At 45.3% G+C, this 19,332-nt stretch overlaps 3 protein-coding genes across 3 annotated transcripts; 1 reads left to right on the plus strand and 2 right to left on the minus strand.

Annotated features, from left to right (window-relative positions):
- Positions 1-10,816: 10,816 nt before the first annotated feature.
- Positions 10,817-14,535, minus strand: C8R40DRAFT_1220918 (ankyrin repeat-containing domain protein; the record flags this gene model as incomplete). The annotated part of the gene is made up of 5 exons (XM_046233263.1): positions 10,817-13,520; positions 13,580-14,122; positions 14,176-14,209; positions 14,253-14,423; positions 14,481-14,535. The coding sequence occupies 5 exons, from the start codon at positions 14,533-14,535 to the stop codon at positions 10,817-10,819; spliced, it is 3,507 nt and encodes a 1,168-aa protein (XP_046079776.1).
- A 1,018-nt stretch (positions 14,536-15,553) lies between these two features.
- Positions 15,554-17,289, minus strand: C8R40DRAFT_1177435 (cytochrome P450; the record flags this gene model as incomplete). The annotated part of the gene is made up of 5 exons (XM_046232680.1): positions 15,554-15,600; positions 15,649-16,783; positions 16,832-16,954; positions 17,012-17,134; positions 17,188-17,289. 5 exons carry the CDS (start codon positions 17,287-17,289, stop codon positions 15,554-15,556), a joined length of 1,530 nt encoding a protein of 509 aa, XP_046079777.1.
- Positions 17,290-17,794: 505 nt separating this feature from the next.
- On the plus strand, positions 17,795-18,786 carry C8R40DRAFT_1133545 (uncharacterized protein). Its single transcript, XM_046229277.1, has 6 exons — positions 17,795-17,867; positions 17,926-18,164; positions 18,213-18,276; positions 18,340-18,403; positions 18,458-18,481; positions 18,527-18,786. The coding sequence occupies exons 1-6, from the start codon at positions 17,847-17,849 to the stop codon at positions 18,610-18,612; spliced, it is 498 nt and encodes a 165-aa protein (XP_046079778.1). The 5' UTR covers positions 17,795-17,846; the 3' UTR covers positions 18,613-18,786.
- Positions 18,787-19,332: the final 546 nt, after the last annotated feature.

The raw sequence follows: 19,332 nt of genomic DNA on the forward strand, positions 1-19,332 counted from the left end.
TAACGGATTGAGTTTAATTATACTGTTAAGATCATGTACACCAGGAAGCTGTTAACGAGCTTGCCTCGTTTTGTGTGAAAGAGAAAGGAAGGCATCAAATGGGCACTCCAATCAACCAATCTAATACACAATATGCGAGTTCTCTGCTATCAAATTTATTTAATAGCAAGGGGTAGCGTTGTCGAAGGTTCCGCAAAGCTTTGAGAGCTAGGTAAGAAGCCTTGATCAATCAATTTAAATCGTTCTAAGGATTCGGTATATTCCTTTGATTAAGGTAGATTCAGCACAGTTTGTGCTTTGATTGTATTGATATGGGTATATCAAGAATTGGGGGTTTGAATCAAAGTAAATTAAAACCGAAACACACAGACCCCTACGGAGGGCTAGAACTATGTGCTGGCACAACCACACAGCATGATTTGCTCTTAAGACCAACAACTGATCTTAAGTTCAAAGAATACCCAACAACTGGATATACTTCTCGCAGTCACAAGGAGCAGAACACAATGTTCCTATACTCACAAGTGCTGGGCCCGAATGGCTGCTAGCAAAGAGGTTTCAGTCTGGCAGGAGTGTGTCTTTCCTTTTTACAGATTAGCACTGCAACGTCGTCCCGAAATCACTTGTATTCCAGATACGTCGGATCGCTATTTATACATACAAGATATAGAGTCGCACAGTACAATTAATTTAATACAATAAGCATTCGGAACCGCAAAGAAACTTCTACAATTGGTCAGATACCATTTAATTTGAATCTACATGCCCTTATTTGGTCCATACTGGTTCCAGGATTTTAGTACACCTCCAAACATAGGTAGGTACTTCAATATTCATTTAATTTAATTGTTTGGGAGAATGACTCAAATGGTGTTCAGCTGTCATTGCTGTTCAACACTTACTTCAATCATTTGTCACCTCATCCGGAGGCAAATCAGCTCTCCTTGATTCTAATCCTATCAATCTGATTCATCTGGATTAAACTAATTGCTTCTCTCTTTCAATAGACACCCATTGTGCCTATACTATATCAAGGGAGTTACGCATGGTATTCATTTAATTGCATTCTTCCATATTTTCTACCTCAGGACTCTTTGACATTCATTTGATATGTCTTCGGAACCTCGCAGTACTTCGATTGTTCTTCTAGTCATTTTCCTCAACCATGCAACCTGATTGGTCCATTAGACTAAATCACAGTCTTTTAGATTAATGCATGATCTTGTTCTTGAAGGAGTATTTGATAATTCCTGAGTTCTAGAAAGTCATTTTGAGTCAATCCTTGGCTCATGGTCACTTGAGTAAGTTCTTCCAAACTCCTGCCAGTGTAAGGTCCAATAAAAATACCCTTGGTATGTCATACGTGCATGGTCATTGTCACGAAGCGGCAGAGGCGGAGTGACTAACAGAGCGGGAAAGCGGAGCGACTAAGCAGAACGGCGAGGCGGAGCAACTGAACAAGGCAACAAGGCGGAGCGACTAAGCAGAACGGCGGCAGGCTGGTCCCAGATAATGACAGAGATATATTGAGTATCGTAGTCATAGGTAATAATAAGTAAGCACATACCTGGTCCCAGATAATGACAGAGAGGTCAAGATAAGGGACCAGGCTGTGGAGGGTTGGCTATATATACATAATCTAGTCTGCGAGAAACAACGATGTAATACTGTACAGTTCAGGGGCAAGGAAGGAGGCGGAAGCCGATAGAAAGAGAAGATGGGTCAGGTGGATCAGTAATAGATAGATCAGTAATCGATGGAGATTGACAGCGATGGGATGATGTATTGTACAAGTAAAGGCGTCGAGACGGTGAGAAAGGGAAAATGATAGGGGCTGCGTACTTTATGACAACATCGTTGTTTCTCGCAGACCGGATTATGTATATATAGCCAACCCTCCACAGCCTGGTCCCTTATCTTGACCTCTCTGTCATTATCTGGGACCAGGTATGTGCTTACTTATTATTACCTATGACTACGATACTCAATATATCTCTGTCATTATCTGGGACCAGTTCGCCTCCGCTCCGCTTAGTCGCTCCGCCTCACTGACCTGCTTAGTCGCTCCGCCTCACTGCCTGGCTTAGTCACCCCGCTTCCTGCTCCGCTAGTCACTCCGCCTCTGCCGCTTCGTGACATTAGGTCAAGATCCATTACTGCACTGACAGCCTACCGATAAGGTTGTCCTTGCAGGATCCGTAGACACCACGTCTTCCCCAGTCCCGCCCGATTCTGAAACACCTGCTGCCAGTATAGACTGCTCCACACTCCCACACGCACTTGACCCCAGAGACCAAGCTCACGCCCACAACAACAACGATACTTGGCGCGATTGCCAGTCTCAACCTTGCCCCAACGCCCTTTCGAACTCGATCCGAGAGCCACTCACTGTGAGCAATATAACCTTCCTGCCAATTCCCCAACCCCGATTGCCTACTCCCATCATGTCGACTCCTGTCCCGCCTGCCCCAAATACCTCTGCTGAGGATCTCATGGCTCAGCTCATCAGACAAGTAGCCAGCCTTGCTACAGCGATGGAGGAACGCTCATCATCCAAGTCAAGCATGAACAAACCCGAGGTCTTCAAGGGTAAAGATGGTGCTGAAGCTCGTCGCTTCATGGCTCAGTTCCAAAATTGGGCGTCAGAACAACCGGATCTCGCCAAGAGCCAAGTTAAACTTATCAAGTCCGCCCTGGGCTTCTTCACAGAAAGTGCTGGAGATTGGGCAACTCCCCATCTGTTACACTTCAGTGCAGAGAATCCCCCTTTCGGAGGAAACTGGGATACGTTCTTGAAGGAATTTAGCCAGCGGTTTGAACCAATGGACCCAGGTATGGAAGCCCGTAGCGAGATCAAGAACCTCAGACAAAGTAAAGGGCAGACAGTTGCAGAATTTGCCCAGAAGTTCAAGGATATCGGAGATCGGACTGAAATGTCTGATATTGATTTACGGGAACGCTTCTTCACCGCCTTACTTCCGGAGATCCGACAACACCTTATCATCGTAAACATCGCCCAAGGAATCGCTCCGACTTTGAAAGAGGCAATTAAACGAGCCATATCGGTGGATGTCTACCTGCATGATCCCACCATGACCGGCTGAAACACCGGACACGCTCCCGCACACACCGCTCACATTACCCCTGCCGACCCTCACGCCATGGACATTGATGCTACTCATACCAGCACTGGGAATAGCAGGGAGGCCTTCCTTGCCCGTATGCGCGGACGATGTTTTGGTTGTGGAGCTCAAGGCCATGTTAAGCAGAATTGCCCACACAAGGAGACTACCTGTCGATACTGTGGACGCCGGGGACACCTAGAATCCGTCTGTCAGGACAAGTTCATGGGACTTAGTCGCGACCGTGGCCGACGCCAACAGCCTCACCGTCAGCAGATCTCAGCCACGGCGGCACCATTTACCTTATTCCCAAATGAATCAGTTCAGATTGCCGCCTCAATCCCAACACCTGTCGCTGGACCTGCTACACCGAGCCCCGCCAATCAGGACTTCTCCACCCAAATTGGACAAATAAGGGAATTGTTGGACCGTGCTAATGCCATGTCTCCTCCGTCCTCTGGTTTTCAGCAGGGTTTTTAAAGAGGGTACCCGCTCCGGCTGCACCGAGAGTACCCCATAATCAGTTTACTATGTTCGCTACCTCTTCGTATGACTCGCTCCCATCATGTACAATATCATCTATTTGGGAATTAAATTCCAGCTCACCACATTTCCGAATTCATGCAAAACTGAGAGGAAGGAACCATAGTATAACAACCGCAGCCATGGTAGACTGTGGAGCTACCGCCCTGTTTTTAAACCAAGACTTTGCCACCAGAAATCACGTAACCTGCGCACCCCTCCATAAACCAATTGATGTATTCAATATCGATGGTACACCTAACCGAGCCGGGCGAATCACCCACTTTGCACGCTTAGCACTCACAGTGGATAACCAGGAGCGATGGATGGATTTCCTGATCACAAACTTAGGAGGAGAGGATATTATTCTCGGACTCCCCTGGTTACGGAAGGTAAATCCAGAGATTGACTGGGAGAGGGGACGACTTTCAGTAAAGCCACCCCGGGTACATATAGAGGAAGTAGAAGATGAGCAGACTTCACACCCTCACCTAGTGGCGTCTACTACCGATAGTCCAATCCAGGAACTCCTGAACGAAGGATCCCAGCGTGAACCCAATCACACTGAGGCAGACCTAGAGGAGAATGAAATCATAACAGCAATGGAGGAATCCCCAATACACCGAATACGAGCCAATCACAAAACGCGTCGGGCATGGGTGAAAGCGGGGATATTGGAAGAACAAACAGAGGAAGTATGGTGCTCAGCAGGGTTCACTTATTCTCAACAACTAGCAGAGGAGGCTAACCGCGATAAACCCATTAAAACCTTTGAGGAGATGGTCCCTGAGCAGTACCGAGACTTCAAGAAGGTTTTCTCCGAATCTGCCTCTGAGCGATTACCTGCCCATCAGCCCTGGGATCACGCTATCGATCTTGTACCCGGAGCACCAGCAACCATGCGGACAAAGATCTACCCAATGTCCTTGAACGAGCAGGAGGAACTCGACCGCTTTCTAGAAGAAAACCTACGGAAAGGCTACATCGTTCCCTCGAAGTCACCCATCTCATCTCCAGTCTTCTTCGTGAAGAAGAAGGATGGGAAACTCCGTTTCGTACAGGACTACCGGAAACTGAATGAGTATACTGTGAAGAACCGATACCCTCTCCCATTAGTTGCTGATATCATTAGCCAGCTTCAGGGAGCGCGATATTTCACCAAGTTTGACGTTCGCTGGGGCTACAATAATGTGCGGATTAAGAAGGGGCATGAATGGAAAGGCGCATTTGCAACAACTCGGGGCTTGTTCGAGCCTAAGGTTATGTTCTTTGGTCTCACGAATTCCCCTGCCACATTCCAAGCACTTATGAATGCGATATTTGCTGATCTCATTGCAGCTGGCAAGGTGGCAGTCTACCTAGACGACATCCTCATATTCAGTAACAACCTCAAGGAACACCGACAAGTGGTACGGGAAGTATTAACGCGACTAGAAAAGCACGACCTCTATTTGCGCCCTGTTAAGATCATGTACACCGTGTAACCGTGCCAGAGCCACAGGGTGTCTAAGTGCGGAAGACGAGTGGGACAGTAGTGAAGTTATTAACAACACCGCCGTTACGCTGTTAGTCCCCGGAGAGCGAGAGTAGAGAGAGAGGAGCTAAGTAGCAGCCAGGTCGGAGCGGCGGTATCGCCGATGACGAGGAGCGGACCAGAGAACGTTAAAGTCCTAAGGTCGAGGAGAACGTACTTCAAGGCGTTGAGCCTGAAGACTTAGAGAAGAGTTAAGTTGAGAAGGGAGATCTAAGTTGATCTAAGTCGATAATTAAACTGAGGAACTACAGTAGCGTACAGGCAGTATTTATATCTACGGAACGGCGCATCGGTGCGGAGCGCTAGACTAACTACTAGGAGCTATACGAGTAGTACCTGCAGGGTAGAGTAAAAGACAATAAGGAGGGACTAGAATGAAAGAGTAAAAGACAATAATGAGAGACTAGAACGAAAGGATATGTGTAGCGAGAAAGAACAATAGGAGAGAGATTACAATAAAGAGCAGATCTTCGGAGTACCGAGCAGCGGAATGGAGGCCCGCGGCATGGACTTGACACGCCCAGAGAAGTGTGAATTTGAACAGCAACAGATCGAATACCTGGGACTTATCATTTCAGAAGGGGAGGTGAGAATGGATCCGGTCAAAGTAGCGGCTGTTCGTGACTGGCCAGTCCCTACCAACCTCCGGGAACTGCGAGGATTTTTGGGGTTTGCAAACTTCTACCGGCGCTTTATCTGAAATTTTGCAAGAATAGCTCGACCTTTGAACAACCTAACCAAGAAGGATACCAGCTTTAACTGGACTGGTACACAACAGGAGGCATTTGACACCCTTCGAGAGGCCTTCATCTCCGCACCAATCCTTGCTCTATGGGCGCCAGATCGGCCCACTCGAATTGAGGTAGACGCATCAGGCTTTGCTACGGGAGGCGCCCTCATGCAGCAGCAAGACGATGGTCAGTGGCACCCGGTAGCCTTCAGATCGGCATCCATGCAGCCAGCAGAACGGAACTATGAAATATATGATTGGGAGATGCTTGCCATCATTGAAGCATTGAAGGACTGGAGGAATTTCCTGGAAGGACTTCCACAACCATTCGACATTATCACCGATCACTCCAACCTCGAATTCTGGCGCACAGCACAAGACCTTACCCGTCGACAAGCCCGATGGGCCCTCTATCTATCACGGTTTGATTTTCATATGATCCACCATCCTGGCCGAGTAAACACCCAAGCTGATGCTCTTTCTCGTATGGCAGTACATCATGTATCAGATAGCGATGACAATCAGCAACAGACCGTCCTTAAACCTGGCCACTTCACCAAAATCGCCGCTTCAATCCTACGGAACCCCCTAGAGGATTGTATTCGGAAAGCCTCAGAACGGGAAGCACAAGTACTGGAAGGTCTGGAAACAGTCAAGAAGCACGGGTTACAACGCTTGGCCAATGGGATAGCTGAATGGGAGGAGGACAACGGGTTGGTCTATTACCGGGGCCGGGTATATGTACCAGCAGACAACAATCTACGCACCGAGGTACTCCGTCAATGCCATGATCATCCAACTGCTGGACATCCCGGATTACATGGGACACTTGACCTGGTCAGCACCCACTTCTGGTGGCCGACACTGCGTTCTTTTGTGGAGAAATACGTTGAGGGATGCGAGATTTGCGCCTGCAAGAAGATCCAACGGCACCCACGAGCTGTGACTCAACCACTGGATGTACCATCCGGCCTATGGGAAGAGGTAGGGGTCGACCTGATAACACAATTGCCTAACTCCCAGGGATACGACGCAGTCTTGGTCTGTACAGACCTGTATGGAAAACAAATCCATGCTATTCCTTGCACCAGCTCCATTACAGCCGAAGGTGTCGCCGATATCTATTACCGAGAAATCTTCCGTCTCCATGGTCTTCCCCTCCACTTCAAATCCGACCGCGGACCTCAGTTCGCAGCTAAACTCATGCGATCCCTCCTCGCTAGACTGGGCATTAAATCAGATCTAACCTCCGGATATCGCCCTCAGTCCAATGGCCAAACTGAACGCGCAAATCAGGAAGTGGAAAAATACATCCGCCTCTATGTGGGACGACGACAAGATGACTGGGCAGAACACCTCCCCATGGCGGAGTTTGTGATTAACTCGCGGACTCACTCGGCCCTAGGCATGTCCCCATTCGAGTTAACCTACGGATACCTTCCCCTGTTCAATATCCCGGTTGGTCAATGCAGCGGCATTCCAGCGGCGGATGACCGCATACGGATTCTCCGAGAAGCGCGACAGGATGCTGGAGCTGCCTTACATCTAGGAAAGAAGCAACAAAAGGAGGGATACGAACGTGGGAAGCGAAAAGCGCATCAATTCAAAGTTGGGGACCTAGTTTGGCTAAGTGCGGAGGACATTAACCTGCAGCTATCCAGTGAAAAACTAGGAGACCGACAGCTAGGACCTTACCGTATTCTGGAGAAAGTCGGACCTCTGGATTACCGCCTTGACCTTCCCTTGTCATTAGACCGCCTTCATCCTGTCTTTCATGTCGACAAACTATATCCATGGAAAGGTAACCCCATCAATGGCGAAATACCAACACCACCAGAGCCGGTGTACTTAGAAGATGAAGATGAACCGGAATATGAAGTGGAGGAGATCTTGGACAGTCGGGTACGATGGAAGAAGTTGGAATATCTAGTAAAATGGAAAGGTTACGATGCAGGACACAACTCTTGGGAACCCGCACCCAACCTCAGCCGGGCACCAAAAATTGTTCGGGCCTTTCACAAAAAACATCCGACAGCGGCAAAACCTTGACCATCGAGGGCAATGGTCATAAGGAGGGGGGTAATGTCATAAAGTACGCAGCCCCTATCATTTTCCCTTTCTCACCGTCTCGACGCCTTTACTTGTACAATACATCATCCCATCGCTGTCAATCTCCATCGATTACTGATCTATCTATTACTGATCCACCTGACCCATCTTCTCTTTCTATCGGCTTCCGCCTCCTTCCTTGCCCCTGAACTGTACAGTATTACATCGTTGTTTCTCGCAGACTAGATTATGTATATATAGCCAACCCTCCACAGCCTGGTCCCTTATCTTGACCTCTCTGTCATTATCTGGGACCAGGTATGTGCTTACTTATTATTACCTATGACTATGATACCCAATATATCTCTGTCATTATCTGGGACCAGTTCACCTCCGCTCCGCTTAGTCGCTCCGCCTCACTGACCTGCTTAGTCACCCCGCTTCCTGCTCCGCTAGTCACTCCGCCTCTGCCGCTTCGTGACAGATGTAATACTGTACAGTTTAGGAACAAGGAAGGTGGCGGAAGCCAGTAGAAGGAGAAGATGGGTCAGGTGGATCAGTAATCAATGGGGGTTTGACAGTGATGGGATGATGTATCGTACAAGTAAAGGCGTCGAGACGGTGAGAAAAGGAAAATGATAGGGGCTGCGTACTTTATGACAGTCATCCTTCAGATGTAGTCCGAGTCTGGTATAATCCTGCTTGACAAACAGGTAGACTGCTATCCGAAGGTAGTATCGGGGATGGGTAGACTAACCAACTGGTGGTAGTATGGGTATAGGGTCCCTTCAACTTATTAGACTGATTCAGTATTGACTTTGACTGTCAATCTGGGTCTCAATTACAGTCCTCTTGATGCGAATCTGTCATGCCTCGACCGTTAGCCATAGCTCCCTTTCTATGTCTTCATGTCCTGGTGACTACCAGGACAGCCCCAGTATCAGCCATGCGCTCTCACACTCCGCACTGACCCACCTCCGTACCTCCCCAAGACATACCATCTACCATCTTCAGCTTCCCTCGACACCAGTAACTCCTAAAACCTCCCCCGACACGCGTAAGGAGCCCTCCTACACCTACCCCATTAAGGTACTAATCTCGATTACATGCCTCATGGCCTCTGATGTCCCCTTGTTCACTTCCTGTACCTATTTAAGTAGCTCTGACACGTCCCCAACCGCCAGCTTGGTATATTTTGAACACACACCCTTTACATAGGTCCTGTCCCTGTCCCTTTGTACCTGCTAACCATACAGAATTTTCTTTACTCTCTGTTTCTCTATCTCAGTTTCGCTTTACTCTTGTCTACTGTTTCTCTGATCGTCTATACAATCAAATACACGCTTTTACTACATGTTTAAACAATCCGAGTGAGTCTCTGAGCTCCCTCAAACAATACTAAAGCTCCCCAACACCTAACGCCTTGGTGAGCTAACCTCCCCAACGCCTAACGCCTTGGTGAGCTAACCTCCCCAAAACCTCCCTGAGCTCCCCAATTGCTCCACAAGCTCTGGGACCTCAATCTAGGTAACGTCGAAGCTACCCCCTACGTCGAACTACATGTTGCTTCTCCGTTACCACCTCCAATACTCGAGGACGTCCACCTCTAACCCCCAGTTCCCGGGACCTCCCCTTCCGGGCGTATACCTTCTCAGAAGCTTATACACTCGAGACCTATTCCCTCTACGACCTATTCGACCTTATGTTGACGTTCTAGCGAGTACAACTCCTCCTACGCAACATTACTAGGTTCCGTACCTCTACCTCCTCTACCTACGCCTTAGGGACCTCCCTGGACCTTACAGGAACCCCTCCAAGGGTCACATCTCTCAATCCCAGCCACTACTAGGTCATTCCCGTCCTCGGTCGCGGTTTCCATAGCTCCCTTCGAGCTCCAGCCTGCTCCTAGCACGCTACAACATAAACTCTTCATACCAACACCTACCTTAAGACCTATTTTGACCCAGGTCTTACAGAATCTATGCGTGAAAATGTCACAATTCACAGCATAGACGTCTAGCCAAAATTTAGGCATGTCACCATGCCAGAGGCCCCAAGGTGTCTGAGGGCGAGGGGTTGAATGGGACAGTAGTGAAGTTATTAACAACACCGCTGCTACACTGCTAGTCCCCAGAGATTGAGAATAGAGAGTAGTATCTAGTAGCAGCCAGGCCGGGGTGGCAGTAACGCCGACGACAAGGAGTGAACCAAGACTTACAAGTCCAAAGGTTAGAGTAGAGAGAGTTTCAAGGTGACAAGCCTGAAGACTTAGAGGACAGAGAAAGAAGCGATCTCAGGTGATCAAAGATGGTTTAAGTTGATAATTAAACTGAGGAACTACAGTATAGCACAGGAGTATTTATAACTACTAATTAGTGTATCGGGGTGAAGCACCAGACTAGCTACTAGGGGCTATACGTATATTACCTGCAGGGTAGAGAATAAGTCAATAAAAAGAGACTAAGTAGAAAGGGAATGTGTAGCGAGAAAGAACAATAAGTCCAAGATCTTCGGAAAGCTGATGACGGCAGTTGTCGGGGGTTGTTGCCAAGCATGGTCTTGACAATTACTCATTCAAGTGAGTTACTTTCACTTTCAAGTACTGACAGTTTGATGTTTTCACTAATTGTTGGCCATTTGCTTAATACTATACATAAAACAAAAAAATATAAAGCAAGAGGCCAGCAAGAAACAAGAAGTTTGAAGTCCAATAGTACACCATGCTTCCCTCCTCTTTACCTTTTTCAATTCCACCATCTATGCCTTCTTCCTTCTGCTCCTCCTTTTCTTAATCCTTGTCCTTTTCTTGCTCCTCTTCTTCTTTGCTATCAATGACTCTCTTTCTCTTCCTCAGATACTTCAATGTACATTCACATCAGCATTATGTTCCAGCAGCAACTTCACAATGGACTCATGCCCACGATATGAGGCTGCCTGGAGAACATTCCTATCTCCTCCCCCATGTGCATTCACATCAGCATTATGTTCCAGCAGCAACTTCACAATGGACTCATGCCCACAATATGATGCTGCATGGAGAGCATTCTTATATTGTCTCCCTTGTGCATTCACATCAGCATTATGTTCCAGCAGCAACTTCACAATGGACTCATGCCCACGATATGAGGCTGCCTGGAGAACATTCCTATCTCCTCCCCCATGTGCATTCACATCAGCATTATGTTCCAGCAGCAACTTCACAATGGACTCATGCCCACAATATGATGCTGCATGGAGAGCATTCTTATATTGTCTCCCTTGTGCATTCACATCAGCATTATGTTCCAGCAGCAACTTCACAATAGACTCATGCCCACAATATGAGGCTCCCAGGAGAGCATTCCCGTAGTACCCCCCATTTACATCAGCATTATTTCTCAGCAACACCTTCACAATCAGCTCATGCCCTTGAAATGAGGCTGCATGGAGAGCATTCCCATGTTGCCCCCCTTGTGCATTCACATCTGCATGATTTTTCAGTAGCAACTTTACAATGGACTCATCCCCATTTGAGGAGGCTGCCTGAAGAGCATTCCCATATTTACCTCCTTGTGCATTCACATCAGCATTATGTTCCAGCAACAACTTCACAATGGGCTCATGCCCATTTAAGGAGGCTGCCTGGAGAGCATTCCCATATTGCCCCCCTTGTGCATTAACATCAGCAGCATTTTCCAACAACAACTTCACAACAGACTCATGCCCATTTAATGAGGCTGCCTGGAGAGCATTCCCACATTGCCCCCCTTGTGCATTAACATCAGCAGCATTTTCCAACAACAACTTCACAACAGACTCATGCCCATTTAAGGAGGCTGCCTGGAGAGCATTCTCATATTGTCCCCCTTGTGCATTCACGTCTGCATTATGTTCCAGCAGCAACTTCACAATGGAATCATGGCCCTCATAAGAAGCTGCATAGAGAGCATTCCCATCAACATTATGTTCTAGCAGTAACTTTAGAAATCCCCCAGATGAAGCTGCTTGGAGAGCATTCCCATGGTACCCCCCTTGTACATTGAAATCAGCATTATTTTCCAGCAGCAACTTCACAATGGCATCATTCCCCATATATGAGGCTGCCTGGAGAGCATTCCCATATTTACCCCCTTGTGCATTCACATCAGGATTATGTTCCAGCAACAACTTCACAATGGGCTCATGCCCACGATATGAGGCTGCCTGAAGAGCATTCCCATAGTACCCCCCTTGTGCATTCACATCAGCCTTATTTTTCAGCAACAACTTCACAATGGGCTCATGCCCACGATATGAGGCTGCCTGCAGAGCATTCCCATAGTACCCCCCTTGTGCACTCACATCAGCCTTATTTTTCAGCAACAACTTCACAATGGGCTCATGCCCACGATATGAGGCTGCCTGCAGAGCATTCCCATAGTACCCCCCTTGTGCACTCACATAAGCCTTATTTTTCAGCAACAACTTCACAATGGGCTCATGCCCACGATATGAGGCTGCCTGCAGAGCATTCCCATAGTACCCCCCTTGTGCACTCACATCAGCCTTATTTTTCAGCAACAACTTCACAATGGGCTCATGCCCACGATATGAGGCTGCCTGGAGAGCATTCCCATAGTACCCCCCTTGTGCACTCACATCAGCCTTATTTTTCAGCAACAACTTCACAATGGACTCATGCCCACGATATGAGGCTGCCTGGAGAGCATTCCTATATTCCCCCCCTTGTGCATTCAGATTTGCATTTTTTTCCAGTAGCAACTTCACAATGGACTCATGCCCATTTAAAGAGGCTGCCTGAAGAGCATTCCCAAAGTATCCCCCTTGTGTATCAACATATTCCTTCACATTATGCACACTTTGTAAAAGATGATTCACAGCCCCATACAATCCATTGAGGGCTCCATAGTATAATGGGCCTGCTTTGGAATTCCATGTGAAATGAATATGGTTGATGTACATTTCTTCCCATCTTGTAAACTGTTCACTGTTTTTCAACATTGCACATATCAAATTCTGACTTTGGCCTTCTACTTTCAACTCCTCCACCTTTGATGCATGTGAGAGCCAATACTCTACTGCATAAGCCACCAAACCCTCCCTATCAAATGAAGCCTTCTGATGTTGCATGAGGTAAATGATGGTTGTTTGAGTCATTATATTATGAGCTAGGTGTTCATTGAATGACAATGAATTACTGATCTCTTTGGATTGCTGATATGAAATTAGATATTCCTTGACTGATGCATGGGCAAGTTGAATAATATCATTCTGTCCTACAGTCACTAATGTAGAGGGAATATCCTTCTCCACCTGAAGTTCCATTTCATCAGGATCAAACTTTTGCTCCAAGAGGTTGAATTTCCATATTTCCTTGACTTTTCTCTTGGTCAATGGCTCAAAAGCATAAAGAAGCCACAGAAGTAGATGTTGTACATCGTCTTTTTCTTCTTCTGTTAAACTTTCCAAAGCCTGGTCATATGTTTCTGTGAGAGTTGCAGGTAATGTCTTCAAAGCTTCTTTTACATCCCTCTTCCTCTTGCATTTCTGCAACTGCATCATTTGGCAGTCCACCCAGCGAAATCTAAGACATTGTTTCAAGTCAGCTGATTGTCAAGTTGATTCTCAACAAATACTACGCACATTCCCTGAGCACCTTTGTTCAATGTATCCTTTATTTCACCAATAATGTCACCTTTGAACCGTGGTTGATCATGAATCTTGAGTTCAATGTAACTTGCAATATCCTCATCAATTCTTGACTCTGGGCCACCAAGTTGTATTTGAAGCAGATTCTGTACAGCCAATTCTGGTTTTGATCTGCTTGTCACAACAATCCGCAACTGATATGAGGATGTAGTCAGCCAGTTTAACACCTTGCATGCATCCGCCTCTTTGCATTCATCCAATGCATCAACAGCAATGGTCATATCATTTCTGTCTTGGATCATTGTTTCCAATATGTTTTCAAGCTCCCTGTGTGTGAGTTGCTCAAATGGCTTTGACTTGTAAAGGGTGTTGAGAGCAGGATGGATACCCTCACTCGATAGTCCCATTTGCTGAACCAAGGACAACAAGAATCCATGATATGTGGTTTTCAACTCTGTGTTATCCCGGGTATCAAAATAATGATACCAGACAGGACTTTTTTGGTGCATGTTTCGCAGGTTTTCAGTGACTGTTGTGCTAGAATGTTGTTATTTGATGAATGTGAGCTGTGCTTTATTGTCATTACATACATTAGGAAAGTCTTCCCTGACCCAGCTATAGTTTCTGATAAGTCAAAACATTCCTTCCTTTGAGAGCATAGTCAAACCTGGTCCTTGAATCCACAGTATGCCAGGGTTAGATCTCCATTCCTTGTATTTACCAAGTTCAAGTATCCATTGGCCAGTGCCTGAGCATTTGTTGTTTACTGCAGTTGCAAAATTGGTTGAACAATCTGGTGCGTTGAGCCATTTGTGTATCTTATGACTATCATCATTTGCTAAAGGATATAATGCATTCAGTTCCAAGCAATATATGTACAGTTTCTATAACTGACTGATGACTGTAAAATTTCCACCATAAATGGCAAAATTCTTTGCTTGGTAAAACATGCTGCTAGCACTAATCAAAGTGTCAGTTATAGTAAGAATGGTTTCCCAAGACAGTTATACCCAGTATCCATTTCCCTGGAAGGAACACATTAGTCCAAAAGATTCAAAACTGGACAAATTGAACATACTGACTGTTAGTGAACTCTTGCAATGAACAATGATGGTTGAAAAGCAAAAAGGGAATGATGGGCATCATCGAATTACTATCATCTTTTATAAGCTCCGATTTTAAAGTTTGATTGTCATTGAGAATGGATGCACAATGGTACAGATGAAGCATCACACTTCGGGGATCGATCCGTTTCCTCGTCGAGAAAAGACTGTGTTTATAGGGATGTTTGGTACATAATCACCACAACCTCCGAACAATCCTTCCATAAACGGAAGCGTTCTATAGAGCTAATATTACGAAAACATTGCGAATCACATCCACTTCGCATTGACGGGTTTTTTTCATATTATCCTCGCGTAGAACATTCTTATTTGTATCGCGCTAAATTTTTAGACGTCATTAAAACTATTCTATCAGAGAGAATTGTTATGAAATTCAGATGCTGTTTTCAATATTTGCCCAACACTTTCACCAGGGAAAATTAAAATATCATACAGGGTATTGCACAATTGTTGACCGATGGTGTGATCCATCTAATGCACTTAAGCAATTCTTGGAATGGGGCCTTGATTTTGGATTGCAATAAAGGTAGCATTGAGGAATCTCTATGGTGGATGGATATGGATACAGAAAGATAACCAGTTGTCCCTCAATTGTGACATTACGGTATCCTAGCTGATGGATTCAATCAACTTGCACTCCTCGTTACAATCTTCGAACTTTCTGTAAAGTTTGAACAATAATTATATTTTGTTGCCAGTATGCCAGGGATTGGAAATCTCATACACAATCAAATTTTCTTTGACCGTTGTCGGAAATACACTGTACTGTTGGAAGGACGAGTGACCGTTGTCTGAGAATATTATTAGTACAATGTATCTAGGTTTGAGGAGAGATGAGAAATCCTTACAAATGCCTGTCGCTCCGGAAAATGATCAACGTGAAATTCGAACCTACGGATTAAACAGGACGTCAAAATTGCAAGCTGCATAAATGCATACTATTGCATAGAATATTAGAGCGTTTATTGGCTTCTTCTGTTTCAAGGCTCGCCTGTTCCCCAATACAACGATGCCCTCCTCCTCCAAAGGGTAAATAAGCATCCGTGTTATTTTCCTCCTTGAGTGCAAAAGCACCACTGGGTGATTTATCACCAAACCACCGGTAAGGATCCCATTCTGTAGCATGAGACCAGATGGTATTGTCCACTTGGCTCACTGCAAAAGATGCTGTTACTACTTGTCCTTTAGGAATAATGAAGTTCTTCTTTCCACATTCAAAGGGTACTACAACATCCTCTCTGACCATCCGAGAAATGCTATGAATCGGGGGCTGAAGCCTCAAGGTCTCCCGAATAACAGCGTTCATTAAATGAAGCCCTCGAATGTCTTCATACGAGATCGAACGAAAACTTCCATCGGGTAATCCCAAAGAGCTGACTTGTTCAGCATACAAATCATTGGCAATTGAGGGGTTATTGGCAATATAAATCAGTATCCATGACCCAGTGGCTGCACTAGTATGTCGACCGGCCATTAGAAGTGCAATCATCAGATTTGCAATGACGTGATCTTGTAAGGGTGTCCCATCACGATAGCGCTGCTTGAGCAGCGTTGCTATGAGATCGGTCTCATCATCATGTATAATGGAAGCTGAATCTGTCTGTGTTTGCTTCCGATGTTGAATTATATCCAAGTAGAAGCTACTCAGCTCCGTTTGGGCTTGGTCTCTGCGGCGGTGCTGGGGAAGGGGAAAATGAGGGAAAATGAAAGACATCGGGCCAAGGCTAGCATCAAGTTCGTCATAGTATGCAACTACAGTGCTTCCGGACCGGATACTCTCTCGAACTTCAGAGCCATGCAGTGTCCGAGTGCTGGCAAGGATATTGAGTGTAGAAATGAGATGGTAAGCATCTAAGCAATTCCATTGTTTTGCATTGCTATCCATTCCTTCAGCCAGTATGATAGGAAGAAGATTCCCCTTAATGTAATCATCAACTTCATCCTGGATGACCTTTGTATAAGTTCGGAAATTCGAAGGGGAAAGCCCGTAAGCAAGAAAGCGTTTCTGCTCTCTCCAAACCTCGTTCGGAACATCGAATGCCACATCCTTTCCGAAAACTGGAACTGTAAATGGCTGTTATACAGTTAGCACGCACCCTAGTGCAAACGATGGATAACGTACCCCATATATATCTTCAGCGTTGAATATTGCTGACTCCCTTCCCGTAACAAATTTATTGCCGCCCGGACCCAGCACAGCAGTAAGCTTCTGACCAAGCACAACAAAACTAAACACATTTCCATACTAATGTTGATCTAGTAAGTCCTATGAAGATTGCTATATGAGGAAAAACTGGCAAACCATCCTCTGACAATTCAAAAGAAACCCTGTTGGGTTTTTCCCAAATTCGAAAGTCGACCCAATCACTGGCAAAATGTGAAAGACTGTTGGGGGATGAGAGCTTCTATTAGTCCCCACTGAAGGCTTTCCCGTTGTCAAATTAATTCCATGTTCTGTCAAATGGCAAGCAGACTTACTAAGTGTACTAACTGGCGAAGGATATGAAGAATTATCACACATATTGGAACACAAGCAAGATAGACTGCCCAAGAGATATGACCAGTAAAAATAGAGGACATAACGAGGAACAGGTATTGATGGTCCCAGAAGTAAGCACCATCTTTATAGCTGGAGTCTGGCAGAGGTAAGCATTCTTACAAGCTGATGAACTAGTTTGTTCTCCCGTCCATTATGATACGCAAGCCTAATGAGATTGTTGAACTTCGTTCTATACATTTTCAGGCTGTTGAAACTTTCCCAGGGAAAACATCCTCATAAGATAAATTCTATAGAAAGTGTTAATGAGTCAAAGTTCATGATGGGAAACTAAGTACAGATGCCGATTATATCGTATCATCACCAACATATACATTGAACATCAAACAGCGAACAGGAAGAATGCACACCACATCAACACAGCAGAGAATAACTCCGTCACCTTTGACATTTCCCAGTGAAAGAAAATTTGATGTTAATGTCCTCAGGTATCAATCTTGATTGATCCTTCAGGCCTTGGTATAAGAGCTGTCAGAGCACGTCGAGTACTTCAAGGCATAACCTCACCACTTGTGAGTAATCTTCTTCATCATTTAAGTCCTGAAATTCACTAACACTCAGGATCAGTAGGCACTTCATCATGATATGTGCTCTTGCCATTGTATGCAATTTTTTCACTGTGTTTGAATAATCAAATCAATGGTCAGATTGTTTTACAGGTCTTGTTCCGGCAAATTCTGTCCATGGAGTGTCTCTCCTTGGCGACTTCATATGTCATTACCCGGCTCACAGTGCCGCGGACACGTCTTCTAATTGATGCAACATCTATACAATCTCAATTCGTATATTTCCTGATATACTTTCAAATCGGGTCAATCATATCTGCTTCACCCAGAGTCTTTCATGGCACTCACTTCAGTGTAATTGGCGCTATACTTTCTGGCTGCGGAGGTGCCGGGTCCGTATTTTTACGTCCATAGTCTATACGCGAACTGATCAAATTCAGCATGTTCATCTGCATGAAAATCATGATATATCACAGGGAAGATAGACTCGAAGATGTAAATATGGTTTGTTCAACACAACAAATTCCAAGGAGTCAATTTTCAATCATTCCATTGTTCTCTGGGTAGGAAACACTGATGGGATCCCTGGGGTACGGATTCATTATTGCTGTGATTTGCCTTCCGCTGCTTTGTACGTGCGAGGGCATTGACGTTGTGGATGACTCATTAATTCGATGATTTCAAGCACAATATATGTCGCCATTTTCAGGTGTGACATTCTCATTGAAGTGGATGTTTCTAACAATGATCACAGTAACTTCATATGTTCTCCTTTCTGCAGAACCAGTGTATGAAACTATTACAACATTATTGGGTATGAAGTGGCAGATGTATCATTAGGGATTGAAGTATTTCATCTACATGCAATTACGATTTATGGCTTTGGGGTTAACAATAGAAGAGACTTAGTGTGGGAAGGGATGTAGAGGGATAATTGACTGCCCTGGAATTAGTGGGGAATATGCATTTCTTTCCAGCACAAATGTAAATTGACATATTCAATAGTGCCACAATGTGTGTAACATAGTGAAAAGGACGTTGTGATAAGGAGGAGAACCTCTGGGAGGAATTAAAACAGATTCAACAACGTTATATAGAATTGCTCAGGCATCACTCTATATAGTATGCAGTGGTATATCTAATTTCCAACCCCCGATAGTACATCTGTGCATTTGATAAGGCTAACATATGCAGATTTTGTGAGTGTTACACTCACTGGCAGGTTTTACTGTGATGCATCAGTATCAGAACTGCCGGTTGTGATGCTATATATCTAAAGAATTATAGATACGAACCAGCTTGAAGTTCAATCAACTTATTAGTATCAAGTTCGAGCCATATTTTTCTAATAGTTTTTGTGCAATGATTTGACACAAAACAAGTGCTCCGCATGATGAATAGGTTCAATCCATCTTTTTCTCACAACCGCTGTACCAATTGTATTGTGATCATTTGTTCCGTGCGTTGTCTTCGCACCTCCAACAACGTTCGATGTAACAGCCTTCGATAATCAGATTTCTGATACTTTGCGTTGAGAGCTGATTGCACAGCGTATTACCT

Source organism: Lentinula edodes, assembly GCF_021015755.1.
Source record: "Lentinula edodes strain Le(Bin) 0899 ss11 chromosome Unknown C8R40scaffold_64, whole genome shotgun sequence".
In the NCBI taxonomy this organism is placed as follows: Eukaryota; Fungi; Basidiomycota; class Agaricomycetes; order Agaricales; family Omphalotaceae; genus Lentinula; species Lentinula edodes.